The sequence below is a fragment of the Podarcis gaigeae genome (genome assembly GCF_964106915.1).
Source record: "Podarcis gaigeae genome assembly, chromosome: 4".
NCBI classification, from domain to species: Eukaryota; Metazoa; Chordata; class Lepidosauria; order Squamata; family Lacertidae; genus Podarcis; species Podarcis gaigeae.
The window spans coordinates 24,275,764-24,292,222 of NC_139677.1; the positions used below are offsets into that span (position 1 = coordinate 24,275,764).

At 43.3% G+C, this 16,459-nt stretch overlaps 1 protein-coding gene across 4 annotated transcripts in view; it reads left to right on the forward strand.

The window, feature by feature from the left end:
* CLYBL (citramalyl-CoA lyase) overlaps window positions 1-16,459 on the forward strand; it is a 187,056-nt gene that overhangs the window by 94,639 nt on the left and 75,958 nt on the right. For 2 of the 4 annotated variants that reach the window (XM_083735339.1, XM_083735341.1), the window contains exon 2: window positions 16,213-16,402. In XM_083735339.1, coding sequence (XP_083591465.1) covers window positions 16,213-16,402 — 190 coding nt within the window. The remainder of the gene's footprint in view (window positions 1-16,212; window positions 16,403-16,459) is intronic. The other 2 variants (XM_083735340.1, XM_083735338.1) reach the window with 1 other exon arrangement.

Below are 16,459 nucleotides of genomic sequence, written 5' to 3' on the forward strand. Positions count from 1 at the left end.
ATTACTAGCACTGCTCTGAAATGTAGAATTTTTACTGTGTTTTTTGAAAATGACTTTCATTTGTGATATTTTTTTAGTATGTCGTAAGTCACTTAGAGACATTTTTCTTTGAAATATGAATACCCTCACAGGGTTCTTCCAGATGACAGCTTAATGCTGTAAATTGGTTGTTGGAAAATTGGAAACATGTTATTACCTTATCAATGTTTTCCTGGGAAGGGTAAATCCAAATTAAATGCCTATGCCCTGGCAGCTTGATGACAATGACACTGTGGGAACACTACTAAAAACTTGCGCACCGGAAGAGCACCAATGCTACAATAGATACCTGCCTTTAAGCACCCACAGACCTCCTCGTGTGTCCTTGCCACCATTACTGTAGATATTTCATAAGCAGAAGCAGCAGAGATAACGGCAAAAGGTTTTGAAAACAGTTTCCTGACCTCAACTAGGGACCTGCCCGCTGATAAAGTGAGATAAGGTTGTTGCCTCAGGCGGCAGATATGGGCCCAAGGACTGTGCCGCTCACCACTGCTTCACCAACCTGCTGGGCTATGGCAGTGCATGGCAGCGGGGAAGGTGTGCGGCAGCAGCGTGGCATGGGCAGAGAGAGTGCAGTGGCGCAGACTCAGATCTGTGGGATGGGGGGCATTTTGCCTCAAACAGCAAAATGTCCTGGGCCAGCCCTGACCTCAACTCTATCTATTTAGCACATAACACTGCTGACATTTTGTCATCATGGGTACTGGTTGCTACCACACAACTGAATTCATACCTAGTACAGTGGTACCTCGGGTTACATACGCTTCAGGTTACATATGCTTCAAGTTACAGACTCCACTAACCCAGAAATATTACTTTGGGCTAAGAACTTTGCTTCAGGATGAGAGCAGAAATCGTGCTCCGGCGGCGCGGCAACAGCAGGAGGCCCCATTAGCTAAAGTGGTGCTTCAGATTAAGAACAGTTTCAGGTTAAGAACGGACCTCCGGAATGAATTAAGTACTTAACCCGAGGTACCACTGTATTGGAACTTTGCATACATATATGCAGGGTTTTTTCTCAGCTGAAACTGACCGGAACTGAGTTGCATTCCAGCACCTCTGTAGTGTTTTGTTCAGGGCTGCACAGCAGAGGTGTTGGGCGGCAGGAAAAGTTTATAATTTTTTCTGCAACGGTGGGGTGAGCGGGCAAATAAGAGAAGTCCTTCCCCTTAAAAAACAAAACAAAAAACTCAACAAGTTCCGGCAGCTCAACCCCATCTATAGATACCAACTGTTTTGCTTCCGCATTTGTACCATTGCTAGTGCATTCAGAACGTCTGAAGTGAGATAGCTGTATAATACCTATATATGATGAAAATGTATTTTCTGAGCTGTCAGGAAATTTAGTTAGGCTTCGTTTTTATGTAGGGCAGAGGTATAGTATCAGACCTCATAAAAATGTTTGTTTATTTGCTATTGGAAATACCCATGACCCTAAAATTTATCTAGCATTTTTCATCAAACGTAGGTGCAAATAAGCTGACATACATTAGTCCAGGTGATAATGAATACAGGTAGTTTTCCTGGCTTTAAATTATTCATGGTAAGTACAAATAAAAGTTATTATAAACAAGGCATTGGTACCATCCAAACATCATGGGAAGCCATAGTCTGAAATGAACTATGGTTTACGGTGAACAAACAATGCGCAGGTGCATTCTGCTCAAGTTGCACCCACCCTGCTCCACCCTTTGCCAAGCCTAGAGGAAACAAACCCCTGTATTGACTTAGCAAACCAGCCCTCGTGGTTTGTTTCTCTCCCAGCAAATTGTGATTAAAAAAAAAAATCGCTACACTTACTTGTGAAGGACAAATGCAGCTCTCAGCCTTCTCAGTCTTCTTTCTCCTCTCCCTCACTGGATGCTGCTGCAGATGATATGAGGACTAGGGGGGCTGACCAGTAGCCAGAAGTGCTTGGCTGTGGTTCAGATCCAGGATGGGTTGTCTGGGCACATCTACTGCTGCTGGTTTCTTTGTGAGGAACATGGTGATTGGCAGCTGCTGCTGCTTCTGTTGTCTCTTGAGCTCATCAAACATTTCCTTGTACCATCTCAGAGTGCCTGTGATGCCACAGATCGTCTTAAGGCTGCTCTCCATGGTCAAACTGTGCAAACAGATCATTTGCATGATTTATGACTTGGAAGAGTTGGAACATTTTATGCAGGCTCCAGCTCACCATCCTCATCCTCAGCTTTGTATTCTGAGCTTGATCTGGCAAGTTCTTGCAACTCTTCAATACCTGTTGGGCCTCCATTAGCTCTTCCACTTCTTACTGAGTGACGTCAACAAAGCCACCAGCAGCAACGTGCCTGGCCATCTGCACATTGTTCTCCACCACGGTGGCAATGCTTGGAAATCCCTTGAATTCCTGCACCCATTCCGTCCACACGTTCCACCAGCATGTACTCACTGTTTCAGGCTTGATTGCATCCACTGCCTGCTTGACGTAGGTGATGCAATGGACGATCCAGATCGGCGTCCATCGCATTGATCATTCAGGAGCAGGTGAGCTTCACGTAAGCAGCCTTGAAGCAGTAAATCACAACTTGATCCAGAGGCTGGATGAGGGAGAGGTTGTATTGGGGGATATGGGGCAGGAGACAACCTCTCCCTTACTGTGTGCAAAGTGGCGTCTCTCAAGATGCCCAGCATTGCTTTAATCTGCAGGTGCTTCTCCTCTGCCTCTGGAGTGATGTAGTGGAACCAGTCCAGAAATGACGATGAAGTCACCCAGGCCTTTTTGTTGGATTGCCAAAACCCAGGAAGCAGGTTCTTGTTCTTGCCTTTTAGGGCACAGGGTGGTTTGTATAGCAAGCCTGGCTTTAAGTGACCAGACACATTGCCACAGAGCAGCACAGTCACTCGATCCTTTGCAGTGATGAAGCCAAGGGCTTGCTTTTCAGCTTTGGCAATATAAGTCTACTCTGGCATTTTCTTGCAGAAAAGCCCTGTCTGCATCAGAAGACTTGCTCTAGAAGGTATGCCTTGTCATGCAGTAGCCATGTTAGTGGTGCATTGCACATCTTTGCAGCCTCTCTGTCTGCGGGTGCAACTTCCCCTGTCGTTTGGATGTTCTTCAGGTTGAAATGGGTCTTAAAGATGTTAAGCCAACCTGGGCTGGCTTTCAATTCCTTGGCAGGCTGGTCCCCATCTGTGGGTGGAAGGTTTGAAGTTCTCATAGAGGCTTTTGGTGCAAGATGCTGTCGTCCACAGAAGTATGTTTCTGGTTCATGTTGTGAGAGCCAGTGTGGTGTAGTGGTTAAGAGCAGTAGACTTGTAATCTGGGGAACCGGGTTCGCGTCTCCGCTCCTCCACATGCAGCTGCTGGGTGACCTTGGGCCAGTCACACTTCTTCGAAGCAGTGGTGTAGCGTGGGTTGTCAGCACCCGGGGCAAGGCAAGTAATTAGCGCCCCCTAACCCGTGGATTTGCACCCCCTAACCCTAACCCCCAGATGTTGCACCCGGTGCGGCCGGGCCCCCCTGCACCCCCCACGCTACACCACTGCTTCGAAGTCTCTCAGCCCCACTCACCTCACAGAGTGTTTGTTGTGGGGAAGGAAGGGAAAGGAGAATGTTAGCTGCTATGAGACTCCTTAGGGTAGTGATAAAGCAGGATATCAAATCCAAACTCTTCTTCCTCTTCCATCCAGTGCCTTCTCCGTGTTCACCAAAGCCTTGACCTGCACCTGGCTGGTCACCTTTGCACTTGTTGCCACAGCCCCACAGATCTCCTCATGCAGCCGAACCTGCATGCCACAACACGCACATATTTGCCATCCCTCAAGTAGTCCAGCAAAGCCAACTTCTCCTCTTCTTTGGTTTCTCAGAAGCTGATGACAATGATTATGTCTTGCATTCTGAGGCCATTATGCAGTCTGAAGCTCTGCCAACTACCTCCTCTGCACTGCAAACCCCTCCATTGCCTTTCCAAACCCCTCCACAAGTCTTTCTTGCCTCCTCTGATAACTGTCTCTAGCAACCTGTCCTACACCCAAAGACTCTCACGAGGGCTGCTGGCCTCCCCCCCCCCGCTCTCCCACCCCTCCATGCCACTTTATTATTATTCCTCTGTGTGTGCCTTTTTTTCTGGTAGTCTAGAAAAACATGAACTAACTGAGAAGTTGTAGTGTCCTTAAATCAGCAAGGGGGGAAATATGTGAGGGATTGCTTCACAGAGCTTGGCAATCCGTTCATGGAAACTGGTCAAGACCTTGATGTTATTGGCATCTGGGTCATTGCAGATAAAGAAATTCTTGAGAGGACAGCTTCCGCAGAGAGAATTGGTAAAATAAAATAACATTAAAAAAAATCTGTACAGCCCCTTTGTTGAGGAACAACTTGCTAACAGGAGCTTATACCCAGGAAAATGTCTTCTTTCAGTGCAGCAGACGAGAAGAAGTAATAAGAAAACCACCTGAAGACTTTTCCTGGTGAATCTGTGGTATGATATTAATATTGAGCAGTTCTTCAAACATGAGAATCATCTATTTCCTCCTGTGCTCTCCAGCAACTATGATATATGTGCAGGCAACAAGTCAGAATTGGTACACCTTTTAGAGGTGACATGACCAGAATCTGCATAATTTTTCACGTTTCTGCAATGCCATAGAGCAACACACCAAACATTGTGAAGCCACATAAACTGTTGCTTCCAGACGTCATCTGCAATGATACTGTAAAAAAGTCTGCAGTGGATTAACTTTGGGCTAGATACTTAACCCATCTACTAAGGGACAGGCAAAGGACAAAAAGGTACAGACCCTAAGAGACAGGTCCTTCCAGATTGGGTTATTCCAAAGAATTGATAGCACGTTGTGAGAAATTTCACAAACGGAGCTACTTGGGACCTTTTCTGTAGGTTGCCTTGCACATTTTCAGGTAGCAACTGTTGTGGATTGCATCCAAGGTAATAAGAATGCATTGGCTTCAGTAATTGGACCAACTTGAACAAGCCATGAAGAAGTAGATACTTTCAGTCACCTTATGCTGAATCAGACCATTAACTAGGGCCGAATTTAGGTTTGATGAAGCCCATAGCTACTGAAGGCAATGGGGCGCTTTACATGTCCAGCTGTCCTTAGTCAGCAACAAATTGTTACTGTTTTTTTGTGTTGAATATATGCTATATGGTAATTTATGGACCTAATAGGTATCTAAAGCCATTTGCACATGTAGAAGTTTGCACCTGAAGAAGGAGGCCATTTTGAGATTCCTCAGCCTTCTCTCTGCATCTCACAACCAGTCCTTTTTAGGATCATATGACTCATTTGTCTCCTTGGTGGATTACTGAAAGAGTTTAATCCTTGTCCTGGCTCTCATCTTTCTGTTCTTTATACCTCATTGTTAATGGACACCCTCCAATGGACACACCTGTCAGCTTGTGCCTCTGAGTCAAGGTGGCGAGGGAGAGGAAGTGGTGTGGTCAGGTTGCTTCATGTTAAAGAAAATAACATGTAACAATGCAGTGTTGTGTGTTTACTGTCAGATTCCTGTGAATAGGACACTGGTAACTTTGAGTCGTGAGTGTTAATAGCCTGGGATATTCCAGTGGCCACATCCATTGGATGTATTTCTATAAGAATTGTTAGATGATCTTCCTTAAGTCTTGCAAATGGTTAGGAAATACTTGAAACTGGACATGACTCTAGTGAGCTCCTTCCAAGGAAAACCAAACCTAGTGTTTTGCCCCTCCGCTACTTGGAGAAGCCATCTGAGTACAGCAGTATAATTCCAATACATCTTACCTATCTACCTATCCCAGTTGCTCCCAACATTGCGTCACAGGCTGGCATCATGAAGAACCCAGGATAAAGGCTACACATGCAGGAGGAAGTTTGGAGGATGAGAAGGAAATAAGTAGCTATCTTATCTTTAAAAGACATCTGAAAGCAGCCCCATTTTAGGGATGTTTTTAATATTTAACGCTGTATTGTTTTTAACACTCAATTGGAAGCTGCCCAGAGTGGCTGGGGAAACTCAGCCAGATGGGCGGGGTATAAATAAATAAATTATTATTAAGGTAAAGGTACCCCTGCCCATACGGGCCAGTCTTGACAGACTCTAGGGTTGTGCGCTCATCTCACTCTATAGGCCGGGAGCCAGCGCTGTCCGCAGACACTTCCGGGTCACGTGGCCAGCGTGACAAGCTGCATCTGGCGAGCCAGCGCAGCACACGGAACGCCGTTTACCTTCCCACTGGTAAGCGGTCCCTATTTATCTACTTGCACCCGGGGGTGCTTTTGAACTGCTAGGTTGGCAGGCGCTGGGACCGAACGACGGGAGCGCACCCCACCGCGGGGATTCGAACCGGCGACCCTGCGATCGGCAAGTCCTAGGCGCTGAAGTTTTACCCACAGCACCACCCGTGTCCCTTAAATAATAATAATAATAATAATAATTATTATTATTATTATTATTATTATTATTATTATTATATCAGAGGCATGGAGCAGCCTAAGCCCCCTAACACAATGATGTCCCTGTGTTCACCTTTTGCCTTTCCTCCATGAAAGCAAAGCCTTTCTATTCATTCCTACAAGCTTAAATACTGTGGGCAGAACCCAACGTGCTGACCATCGTATTTAGGTGGGCTCATTGCTCAGTGCAGATGCTTTGCTTGTAGAAGGTCCCTGTCATCTCCACTTGAAAGGGTCAGATAGCACATGAGATAAAAGACCCCCGTCTGAGACCATAGTGGACAATGCTGAGCTGGGGTAACAAATAGTCTGATCTGGTGCAAGGAAGCTCTCTATGGTCCTCTGCTTCAAGCACAGCCAAGACTTTTGACAAGCCTTTTGTCCTTTCCCCTCTTTGAACTGCAGTCCTCTAAGCCGTCCCAGGAACTGCTTTTGCAGTGTGGGCTGCAGTCTGCTGGCCCTGAGCTCGAAAGCACCCTTGGGTGATCTGAACTAGTGCCTTCATTCTTTGAATCCTAGATCCTCAGTAGTCAGTAGTCAGTCCTGTCGAAATCTTCGGATTTACGTTCCAACCCACAATGTTAAACACTGCGAAAGAAGTTTGGCAGCCAGCATTGTGGGTGTGTAGCCAGAAACAAAAATCACATTGTGTTCTTCTTCAGCCAGTTTCTTATCCCGGGGTCTTTTGTGTCCTCGGTTGTTACTGGGCCCCATCCTTTGCACTTTAAATTAATGACAGTGAGTGCCTAAAATGCCTTTACTCCCTAGAGAGGCTGGATTACTTTTTAACACTTTTCATGGGCAAATTAGGCATGTCTTCGGTGCAATGGGCTTGTCTCCGTCTCCTTCACTCTCTGTCACTGAGAACGATCTCGAAGAAGAGGATGTTGCCTTTGTAGATCTGTTTTTAAGGAAGAAAAAAGGAAAGGGGACTATCACAGATTCAGTGCTGGAAGGTGCTGATGATGGAATTCTGCCTATAGGTTTGTGGTTTTTTAAAAAAAGAGGAGAGAAGATCCAAGAAACTGGGACCTGCTGGGAACAGAACAACTTTTGATTCTTAACATTTAGAGCAAGTTTCAATTGGTTTTTATTGTGATCCACTGTTACCCAAATGGATGTGGATAGTAGCAATCATAGCCACGTAAGTTGATGGCACCTGTGAAAGACAGATAAGAGATTCCCACTGTGTGCATAATAGGGGCATATGTACTTTGTAAGTTGACACACAAAAATAGCTGTGGTGAGCAAGTTGGCCTTTAGAGCTGTTTAGTTTTAATTTTAAAAAAATAACACCTTATACACCTTATACACACAAGTGTTTGTTTATTCTTTTTATTGCAAATGACCCTTGGGACTGAAGGGGGGTGGTTTTTAAAATTTGCTAATTGCTAATTTACTTGTTTTCATCAAGCCGTGTCTACTTTTATTATTGTAGATTATATTGATCCTTGGCCACCATCTGCGTTTGTGCTTACTTTATTTCTTGGTTTTGGTTGTAATTCCCTGGAACAATTATAGTTTAAAAGGGTTGAAAACAGTTATAAGTCTGATGGATTCAGTTCTAGTTTTGCTACTGATTGACTATCTAAGGAACTAAATCATCAGCTTGGAGGGCCTTAGGGAGCAATCCTGTACCAAGAGCTTCTGGGTTTATGGGGAATTGAGGTTCGACAGCTACAGTCATTCTTGGACCAGGAGAGCCTGGCCAAAGTAGTTCATGCGCTGATTACATCAAGGGTGGATTATTGCAATGTGGATTACTGCTTCTCTTGCGCTTCATCCAGAAGCTGCAGTTAGTGTGGAATGCTGCAGCGCGATTGCTGACAAGAATGAGGTCTTATAAGCATATAACACCTGTGCTTAGAAGTTGGCACTAGTTGCCAATCTGCCACTGGGCCAAGTTTATTTTATGGAATAAAATTAACGAGCAAGGCTAAGATTCAGCAGCCCTCTGGCTGGTCTAGATTCCTGGTCCAGCCCAGGCCACACAGACTTAATTCCCTCATCCTCAGCTCATCTAGAGATAACACTGACATATCTCCCCCATCCAGGTGCAGCCAGTACCCACTTGAGAGAGCAGAATCTAATGGATCTTAAGATGCTGTAAACCCCCCAAAAGGGTTGTGGTGGGACCAGAGGGACTTAGGCTGAATCCTAAGCCTATTCAGCGCAGTCTTGTGACTTGGCAACCAGGAGTAAGTTAAGCCAGAGGAAAAAAAGGCTGGTGTAACTTAAAACCCTATTTTAAAGTCTTGTTTTTCTTCTGCCAGGCTCAGACCAATTCAGCCAGCAATACTGAATGGACTTTGGATCTGGTGTTACTTTATGCTGGTGGGACGCGGGTGGCGCTGTGGGTTAAACCACAAAGCCTAGGACTTGCCGATCAGAAGGTCGGTGGTTCGAATCCCTGCGATGGGGTGAGCTCCCGTTGCTCAGTCCCTGCTCCTGCCAACCTAGCAGTTCGAAAGCGTGTCAAAGTGCAAGTAGATAAATAGGTACCACTTTACCTTTACCTTTATGCCAGCTTCTTGTGTATGGGGTTGATCCCTTTGTTTAATCAGCTATCAGTGTACAACCTGCAAGTCATTACTCTCTCACCCTCAGCTTTGAGCTGCTAAATGGGAATATAATAAGCCCACAATTTACGTGCATTTTATTTGTGCATATTCAGCTTTACATATTTGGCCAAAAAAAGAAGTTTTAATTAAAAGGGGCTGGGAAGGGGGTGGGCATCGGGGGAGAGACTTTGGCAGTCCCACCCAACATTGCACCCAATGTCTTTTTGACCATACACGATTTTGGCATTAGGTACAATCCCCAGAACGTAACCCCCTCGTAAGTTACTGTAATACTACTAACCTACCTTACAGGCTTGTTGTCAGAATTACTGAGATGAGCATTATGCTGTTTGAGCCAGGATTGTGTTTTCAGGACTTTGCTGTGCACTTTTGAGACTAGGTTCTTTTTTCAAACAAATAACTGGAACTATTCATTCTTAATTCTGCACTGTTTTTTCACCTTGGTATTACGTGTGGTGCAGTTATTTCAGAGCAGGTACCACCTCAGTATTCTTATAAAATGATCCAGAATATCCATCTTCATAATATGCTATTGGGGCTCAGTTTTGGAGCCTAATATGGTAGTTATCTTGCTTATTATGCCTGTAATTATTATTAAAAGGTTTCTGTAAAGAGTGAATTGCGAAGTATGTAGTAAACTCATGGGATATCATATCATTCTTTTCCAGTTAATACAACTTGAGTATGATTTTCCATTTCTATAATTAAAAGCCCTGAAAAATTAATTACAATGAGAGACTGACTCTTGGGATAGATAGAAAGAAAGGGGAAGGATCCTTTTGATTGAGAATTGCTAATTGAGAATTTAGCAGCCTTGGGGATTTGATAAGCCATTGTTACATTGTACTTGAGAGTCGTGCGATAGATAAAATAATATTTTATTAAATATGTGAGGATATTGCTTCATACTTGTTTCAGTTCTTGGATATGGGGGTGGTGGTGGTAAATGAATTTAAGTCATTTCAATACATTTCCCCCCTCAAAAATATGTTTCCATTTATTCACTTGTGAAGTATGGTAATGCATTGCTATTACGGTTATCAGAACATGCTTTGCTTGGATCACACCAGGGCCAGTTTAGCTCAATATTCCAATAGCTTCCAGCCAGTTTTCCCATAGTTTTCCAATGGCATCCAGCCAGATGCCCTTGGAAATCCACAATCAGGCTACAGAGATGATAGCCATCTCAAACTTATTCCAACCATCTGGTTATCAGAGGCATGTTAAATTGGAATAAAGAGGTTGCACTTAGCCAACCGGGCTTGTAGTCATTGATAGATCTAACCTACATGGATTTAACCAATGCAAATTACTTCAAAATGCAGGTGGTAAATGAAAATACAGAATGACTTTTGTTTATGACTGTCAGTGACTTGTATTATTGTGTACTCTACATATGCAGTGGAAGTCATAGTCTAACATCATCAGCATGTTCACACAAACCTTTCTGTCAGTTAACTTGTTTTTTATGTCAAATTTATAACATTTTGGTGGATAGCTTCATGTCACAAAATTGGCCATGTCCATTCATATTAGATATAACTTATGTGGCAAGAATTAAACTGATGCAAGCAAGGACTGCACGGCATTTGAATAGACTGGGCTACGTAGAATAGAACCAGAATTGCAGCTTTTGGGAGAATCGAAACAACAGGACCATATATTCTGGATCCTCAGTTATATCAGATTCATGTCCATTGTTAGGTATTTTATTTGAAAATAGCATGGTCATACAAATGCATGTTTTCTTCATTTCTTCTAGTTTAATCAGATAGAAGCTAATGAAATGGTGAAATTGTTAAAAATGGGTGACAGAGATTGTGGCACATCAGCTAACAATGTCTATGTATATCTAGTCAAGTAAGTCCTGTTGAATTAAATAGGACTTTCTCCTAAGTAAGGATTGGGTATAGGTTTGGTGCCTAAATGGTATTTTTGTTGGGTTATATCAGGGGTTGCCAATCTGACACTTGTGGGCACCGTGATGCCCGTGAAGGATTTAATTGATGCCCCAGGGAAGTTTCCCAGTTTTGAGTTAGTTTGTTTTTTAAAGAAAAAGCAGATCTCTTAAAATAAATTTGTGGGGCAAAATGTGCATGTACCTTCTAAGAGATTTCTGTGAAATTAGAGTGAGTGTGATATGCCATTTTCCATGGTACCAAGAAACGCTCTCCCTTGTTGTTAGGCAGCAACACCATCAGTGTGTGTGTGTGCACAAACACTATTGTTTGATGTCCACAGTCAGGGCATTGCTTACTTCCTGTAATAAGCATAAGGTTGTCAGGATAGTTATCTCTCTGATTTTGAGTTATGCCATCCTTCCCCATGGCAGCCATTTTGTGACTGGCACCCCCAACACTCTCCCAAAAATTGGAATGTGTCCCTGGTCCAGAAAGGTTGGTGACTCCTGAGTTATAAGAATCATATCAATCTATATCAAAGGATTTGTACCTGGAAGTAATTGATCTCAGCTTACTTTTCTAGAGGCCTAAAGAGAACTACCTTACTTAAATTCCATTGAAACCCAGGACTCTTACTCCCAAGTCTTACAGTTTTCCTTTTTTAAATTTCTCAACAAATTACTTGCCTCGGTCTCCTGTGTGAGAGTGCTTAGCTTCCATTGAAAACAATTCATTAAAAGCAACTTTGATGAAATTGCACTGCTTCCAGATTGTGTCCTTCTCTGCTTTAAATGAAAAGATGTTTGGAAGAGCCCTTGATATTTGCAAACCGCAATGTCAGTATCATGGAGATTATTTACTTGATGAGTTAAAGGAAAGGTCATAGGGGTTAGACCTAGTGGGAGGGGAGTGGTCTTGGTTAACTATTTAACCTATGGTAGTATTTCATCATTTTATGGTTGAGATCAATTATTCTAGGCCTTTGTCAGTTCTCTGTCGGTTTGTAGTTAGTCCTATCATTCCTTGAAAGGATTTCACCACCCTTTTTTCTATATACATCATTTTTAAATTGATGATATTGTGACATCAAGCGGGAGAAAATAATTGAAGACTACAGTTATAAGCAGACTTAGGTTCCATTTGAAATCAGGAAACTTAGCATCCAAGTAAATGTATGGAGGATGTTGTTAAAGTGTCACAAAAAATAAACAAAGACTTTAGATTAAAACATTTGATTGGTGTTATTGTTTCAGCTCGGGTTCTCTGCTGCCTTGTTGTGCATCCTTTAAAACAACAGCAAGGTAACCAGTGATGTTTCATGCACCGTTTATATTCTTATATCTCCAGTAAGAATAAACCTACCTATTTTAGCAGTTTATTTGCAGAGGGTCACTTGGAAGCCTCCCTTTTTCTCTCTTGCTACCGGTTTGGTTTTCCAGCAGGCAACTGCTCTGTGGTGTCACCGATCCCAATCTGTTCTTTTGAGATCCAGGGTTTGTCATTGCTGGGGTTAATTTTTAAAAATAGCATTACTAGCCCCTTCCCCCCATGTTTTTCTGTTGCTTGCACTGGACTGTGTACTTTCTCGGGCTTTTGTAATAGCTATTTTAATCACTGTAGGCAGTTTCAACTGGAGACACTGTCCTTAGTGCTGATTTCACTTACAGTCAGCTTGAACCTGTTTGTGCCCATCTGTTTTAGCAGAGTCAATCTCTTATTTACAGCAGAATATGAGGCTCATTATGGAGGCCATATTATGAACTGAATCGTGTTTCTAAGGTTGTGTTTTTAAAAGCTCAAGTTCCCCAAACCCTCAGAACCCAGCTTCTAATCTTCCACTGAAACAATCTGATGGAAAAGGAGGCTGTGACATTGTTTTGAAAAAACAAAACTTCCAAGCAGTTGTTTGTTATAAGGGGGAAAAGCAGGAAAACTATATATATAAGGTGTGTGTTTGATATGTTGGTTGGCATGGTTTTGGTTTCTGTATCAACTTAATTAGAGAATGTTGCTAAATCCACACCATTTGGAGTTGCTAGATCAACTGCTGTGAAACATCTGGATATCAAACATGTTGCTTCCTTAATTGGCCACCAATTCCTTGAAATTAACTTTAGACTCGTGACACTAAACTTTCTAGTAAATCTCTTTAAGATCAGCGCTTTACAGGCAGCTATCAAATGCTATGCCAGGCTCCTCCGCAATAGTGAAGGAAATATGTATTTTGAACACTGGATAACCTGAACAAAAGCATTAAAGATGATTCAATTTTTTATATATTACATCGTTTTTAACAATTACAATTGGAACTGGGGCCTTCTGTAATAAGTCTGTTTGTTTCTCTTCCTCTTGATATTTTTATTTCCCTTTTCAGATGGGCTTCTGTAGGTTCTTGCCACTTCAAAGGTCAGAAAGTCCCTCCTCTTTCCTCTTGCTTCACAATGCACACTAGGAGAGAGGCGTTTTCCTTTTCTGCATATTCCTCCTCTTGATCTGTGCGATATTGTGGTTGACCAGATTTAAAACACTACAGTATTTAGGATCCCTGCAGTGCCATTTTACGTATTTGGACCTGGAAAGTGCCCCTGGCAATAACTACCTGAATTTCTTTTAATTACATAATATAGCTGCATTTACTTCGGATTCTTTTTGACTGACGCTGTAAGGCAATTGTAACCATGGATGATGGGATTAAGTGCCTCTTGAAGTGACTTTAGCTTCTTGTGCGAACAAAGGGATAGAAGGGAACACTTAGCCCCTTTTTGAGTAAGCAGCTTTCTCCCCCCCTCCACCACCAGCATATAAAAGAAATACAATTAACAAACATTATCCCCAGAGGTAAATTGAAATGTACATGCAGACAAGAGCTGCTCTTGACTGCAATTAGACATATATGATCTGAGGTATTTTAGCCATTCATTGTTGCTAATTCTGTGAGAAACAAGCCATTGGAACAAAATGATTAAAATGTTAGGCCAATAGCTGGGGTTATTAGTCTGCAAAAATCAGCCTTTTCTGCAGCTCTGAATAGTCTGATTCTCTAGTTGGCTCACTTGCCTGTGTGCCCAAGACTTGTTGGTGTTTGTTACAAACCATTTAAATGTTCTTCTTTTTCATACGAGAGAGTTGCGTAAATGGGGGCATTTTATAATTTCATGTCATTGCCAATGCCTGGGGAATCTCTGAAACTGGCAGGGGCGGTCAGAGGGAACCTGGAACAAGATGCACCATCTTCCCTTGGCTATGACTTAACTGCAGAATGAAAATGCGTTACTCGAAACCAGCAAGTAGGTGCTTAATTTGAGCACTTCCCACAGGTTGCAGAACCCAGTTCTTCTAAGCAAAAAATCTGAGATACTGAAGTGTAGAATTTTGAAGTTGCCAAAGCAGCAAAGCCCTAGTTATAGAAATGGAGAGTCAGGAGGAGAACAAGTCAGTGTCCTAGGGACCAGGTATAAACCCATCATCCTGAGAAACTTCAGGAGACAAGACTTGGGTGGGGATATAGGTAAAACAAAACTATTCCCCTTAATTTGCCCAATGATTGCATCTGTGGCCCTGTAATGCTTTCTGTCTTCAGTGGAGGAGATCGCAAGATTGCAAATTGCTGTGATGGTGACTCTGGGTCATGGTTGGCATTCGTTTGTTTGTTTGCAAAAATATTTATATACTGCTGTGTCATAAAATACCTAGCTGTTTACAACAATATAAAGATAAAACCAAACAATAAAATCATAATCAGTTAAGACCAAGTAAAAATAATTAAAAGCAAGCATCTTTTGACCATTGTTGGGGATGTATTCTTAACTGCCTGCAGAGACATGGCAGAAAGGTTTTCAGCAGATGCCTGCTGAATTTCTATGGGCAGGGTGTTCCACAGGACTGGGCTGATGACAATAAAGGCTCATTCCCCATTGTTGTCAAACAAACCTCACCAACTCAGGCAACGTCCAAAGGTGCTCCTGCAGAGGATCTTGGTGATTGAGCCGAATGATAAGAGTTCAGGCGGTCCTTGAGATATCCTGGACCCATGTTGCTCTGGGCTTTGCAAATGGGCAGATGGGCAGCAGTGGCATCACATGTCCTTGGCCAATGTTAGCTGTCACATTTACAGGTCAATCCTATGCATGTCTACTGGAAGTCAGCTCCATCATAATTCAGTGATGCTCACTAGCAGGTAGATGTGTGTGCAGTCTCAATTAGTCATCAGCTTGAACTCAAAGAACAATGCCTTATACCGAGTCAGAGCATTAGTCCTGCCAGCTCAGTGTTGCCTACACTAAGCTCGCAGCCGTTCTTCAGCACTGGCCTTGACTGGAGGTGTCAAGAGTTGAACCAGGGACCTTGTGTATGCAAGGCAGGCCCTCTGCCACTGAGCTATGGACCTTCCGTGACACAGTGACATCAACGTCATGAGAGCTTACACTAGCCATCAAAGTTGGTGGTCATCACTGCATTCTCTGTAGGTGACTTCCATAACTTAACTATGTGCTGTTTGACGAAGTGCTGTATGAGATATGCTTAGCGTGATACGATTCTGAATCCAGGACTTTGTTTTGATTACCAGAACTGAACTGAGCGTCCTTCCACACACACAAATTATTCCTTGTCATCCTTGCCTCCAACCCCGATTTCTTGATTTCAACAAGGTGATATAAAGTGCATGTATTTTTTTGTTACCATGGTTAATCAACTGGGAGTCAGAAATGTTTGCTGATCTACATCACATCACCTGGGGATTTACCTTTTGGATACCCCTACCTACCCTTGGAGTTAAGGGACATGGGTGGCGCTGTGGGTTAAACCACAGAGCCTAGGACTTGCCGATCGGAAGGTCGGCGGTTCGAATCCCCGCGACGGGCTGAGCTCCCGTTGCTCGGTCCCTGCTCCTGCCCACCTAGCAGTTCGAAAGCATGTCAAAGTGCAAGTAGATAAATAGATACCGCTCCAGCGGGAAGGTAAACGGTGTTTCCGTGCACTGCTCTGGTTCGCCAGAAGCAGCTTAGTCATGCTGGCCACATGACCTGGAAGCTGTACACCGGCTCCCTCGGCCAATAAAGCGAGATGAGCGCCGCAACCCCAGAGTCGGTCACAACTGGACCTAATGGACAGGGGTCCCTTTACCTTTACTTACCCTTGGAGTTAAGGCGGCATGCAGATGTTAACAAAGTAAGCCGTTCTTGTCAATAATTAAAGTGGCAGTGGAACTTCTTGAAAGCGTTTAAGAAGTACAGCCTGAGATTAATAGAGAGCTCATCTTTTTTTTACAGAAGGAGTCCTTTTCTGCCTTTTCCTGCTCCTAAGCTTGGTTATTGCCTGACACCGTCTCGTAGCTACATACCCCGAAGGGCTGTTCTCTACGTGCCAGCTGACGACGAGAGGAAGATACGGAAAATCTCATCTGTCAATGTGGATTGTGCTGTGCTGGATTGTGAAGATGGTGTTGCTATAAATAGGAAGGTAAGCAATACATTCTCCATCATGTTACATGGGATTATTATATCACGCGATATAGCG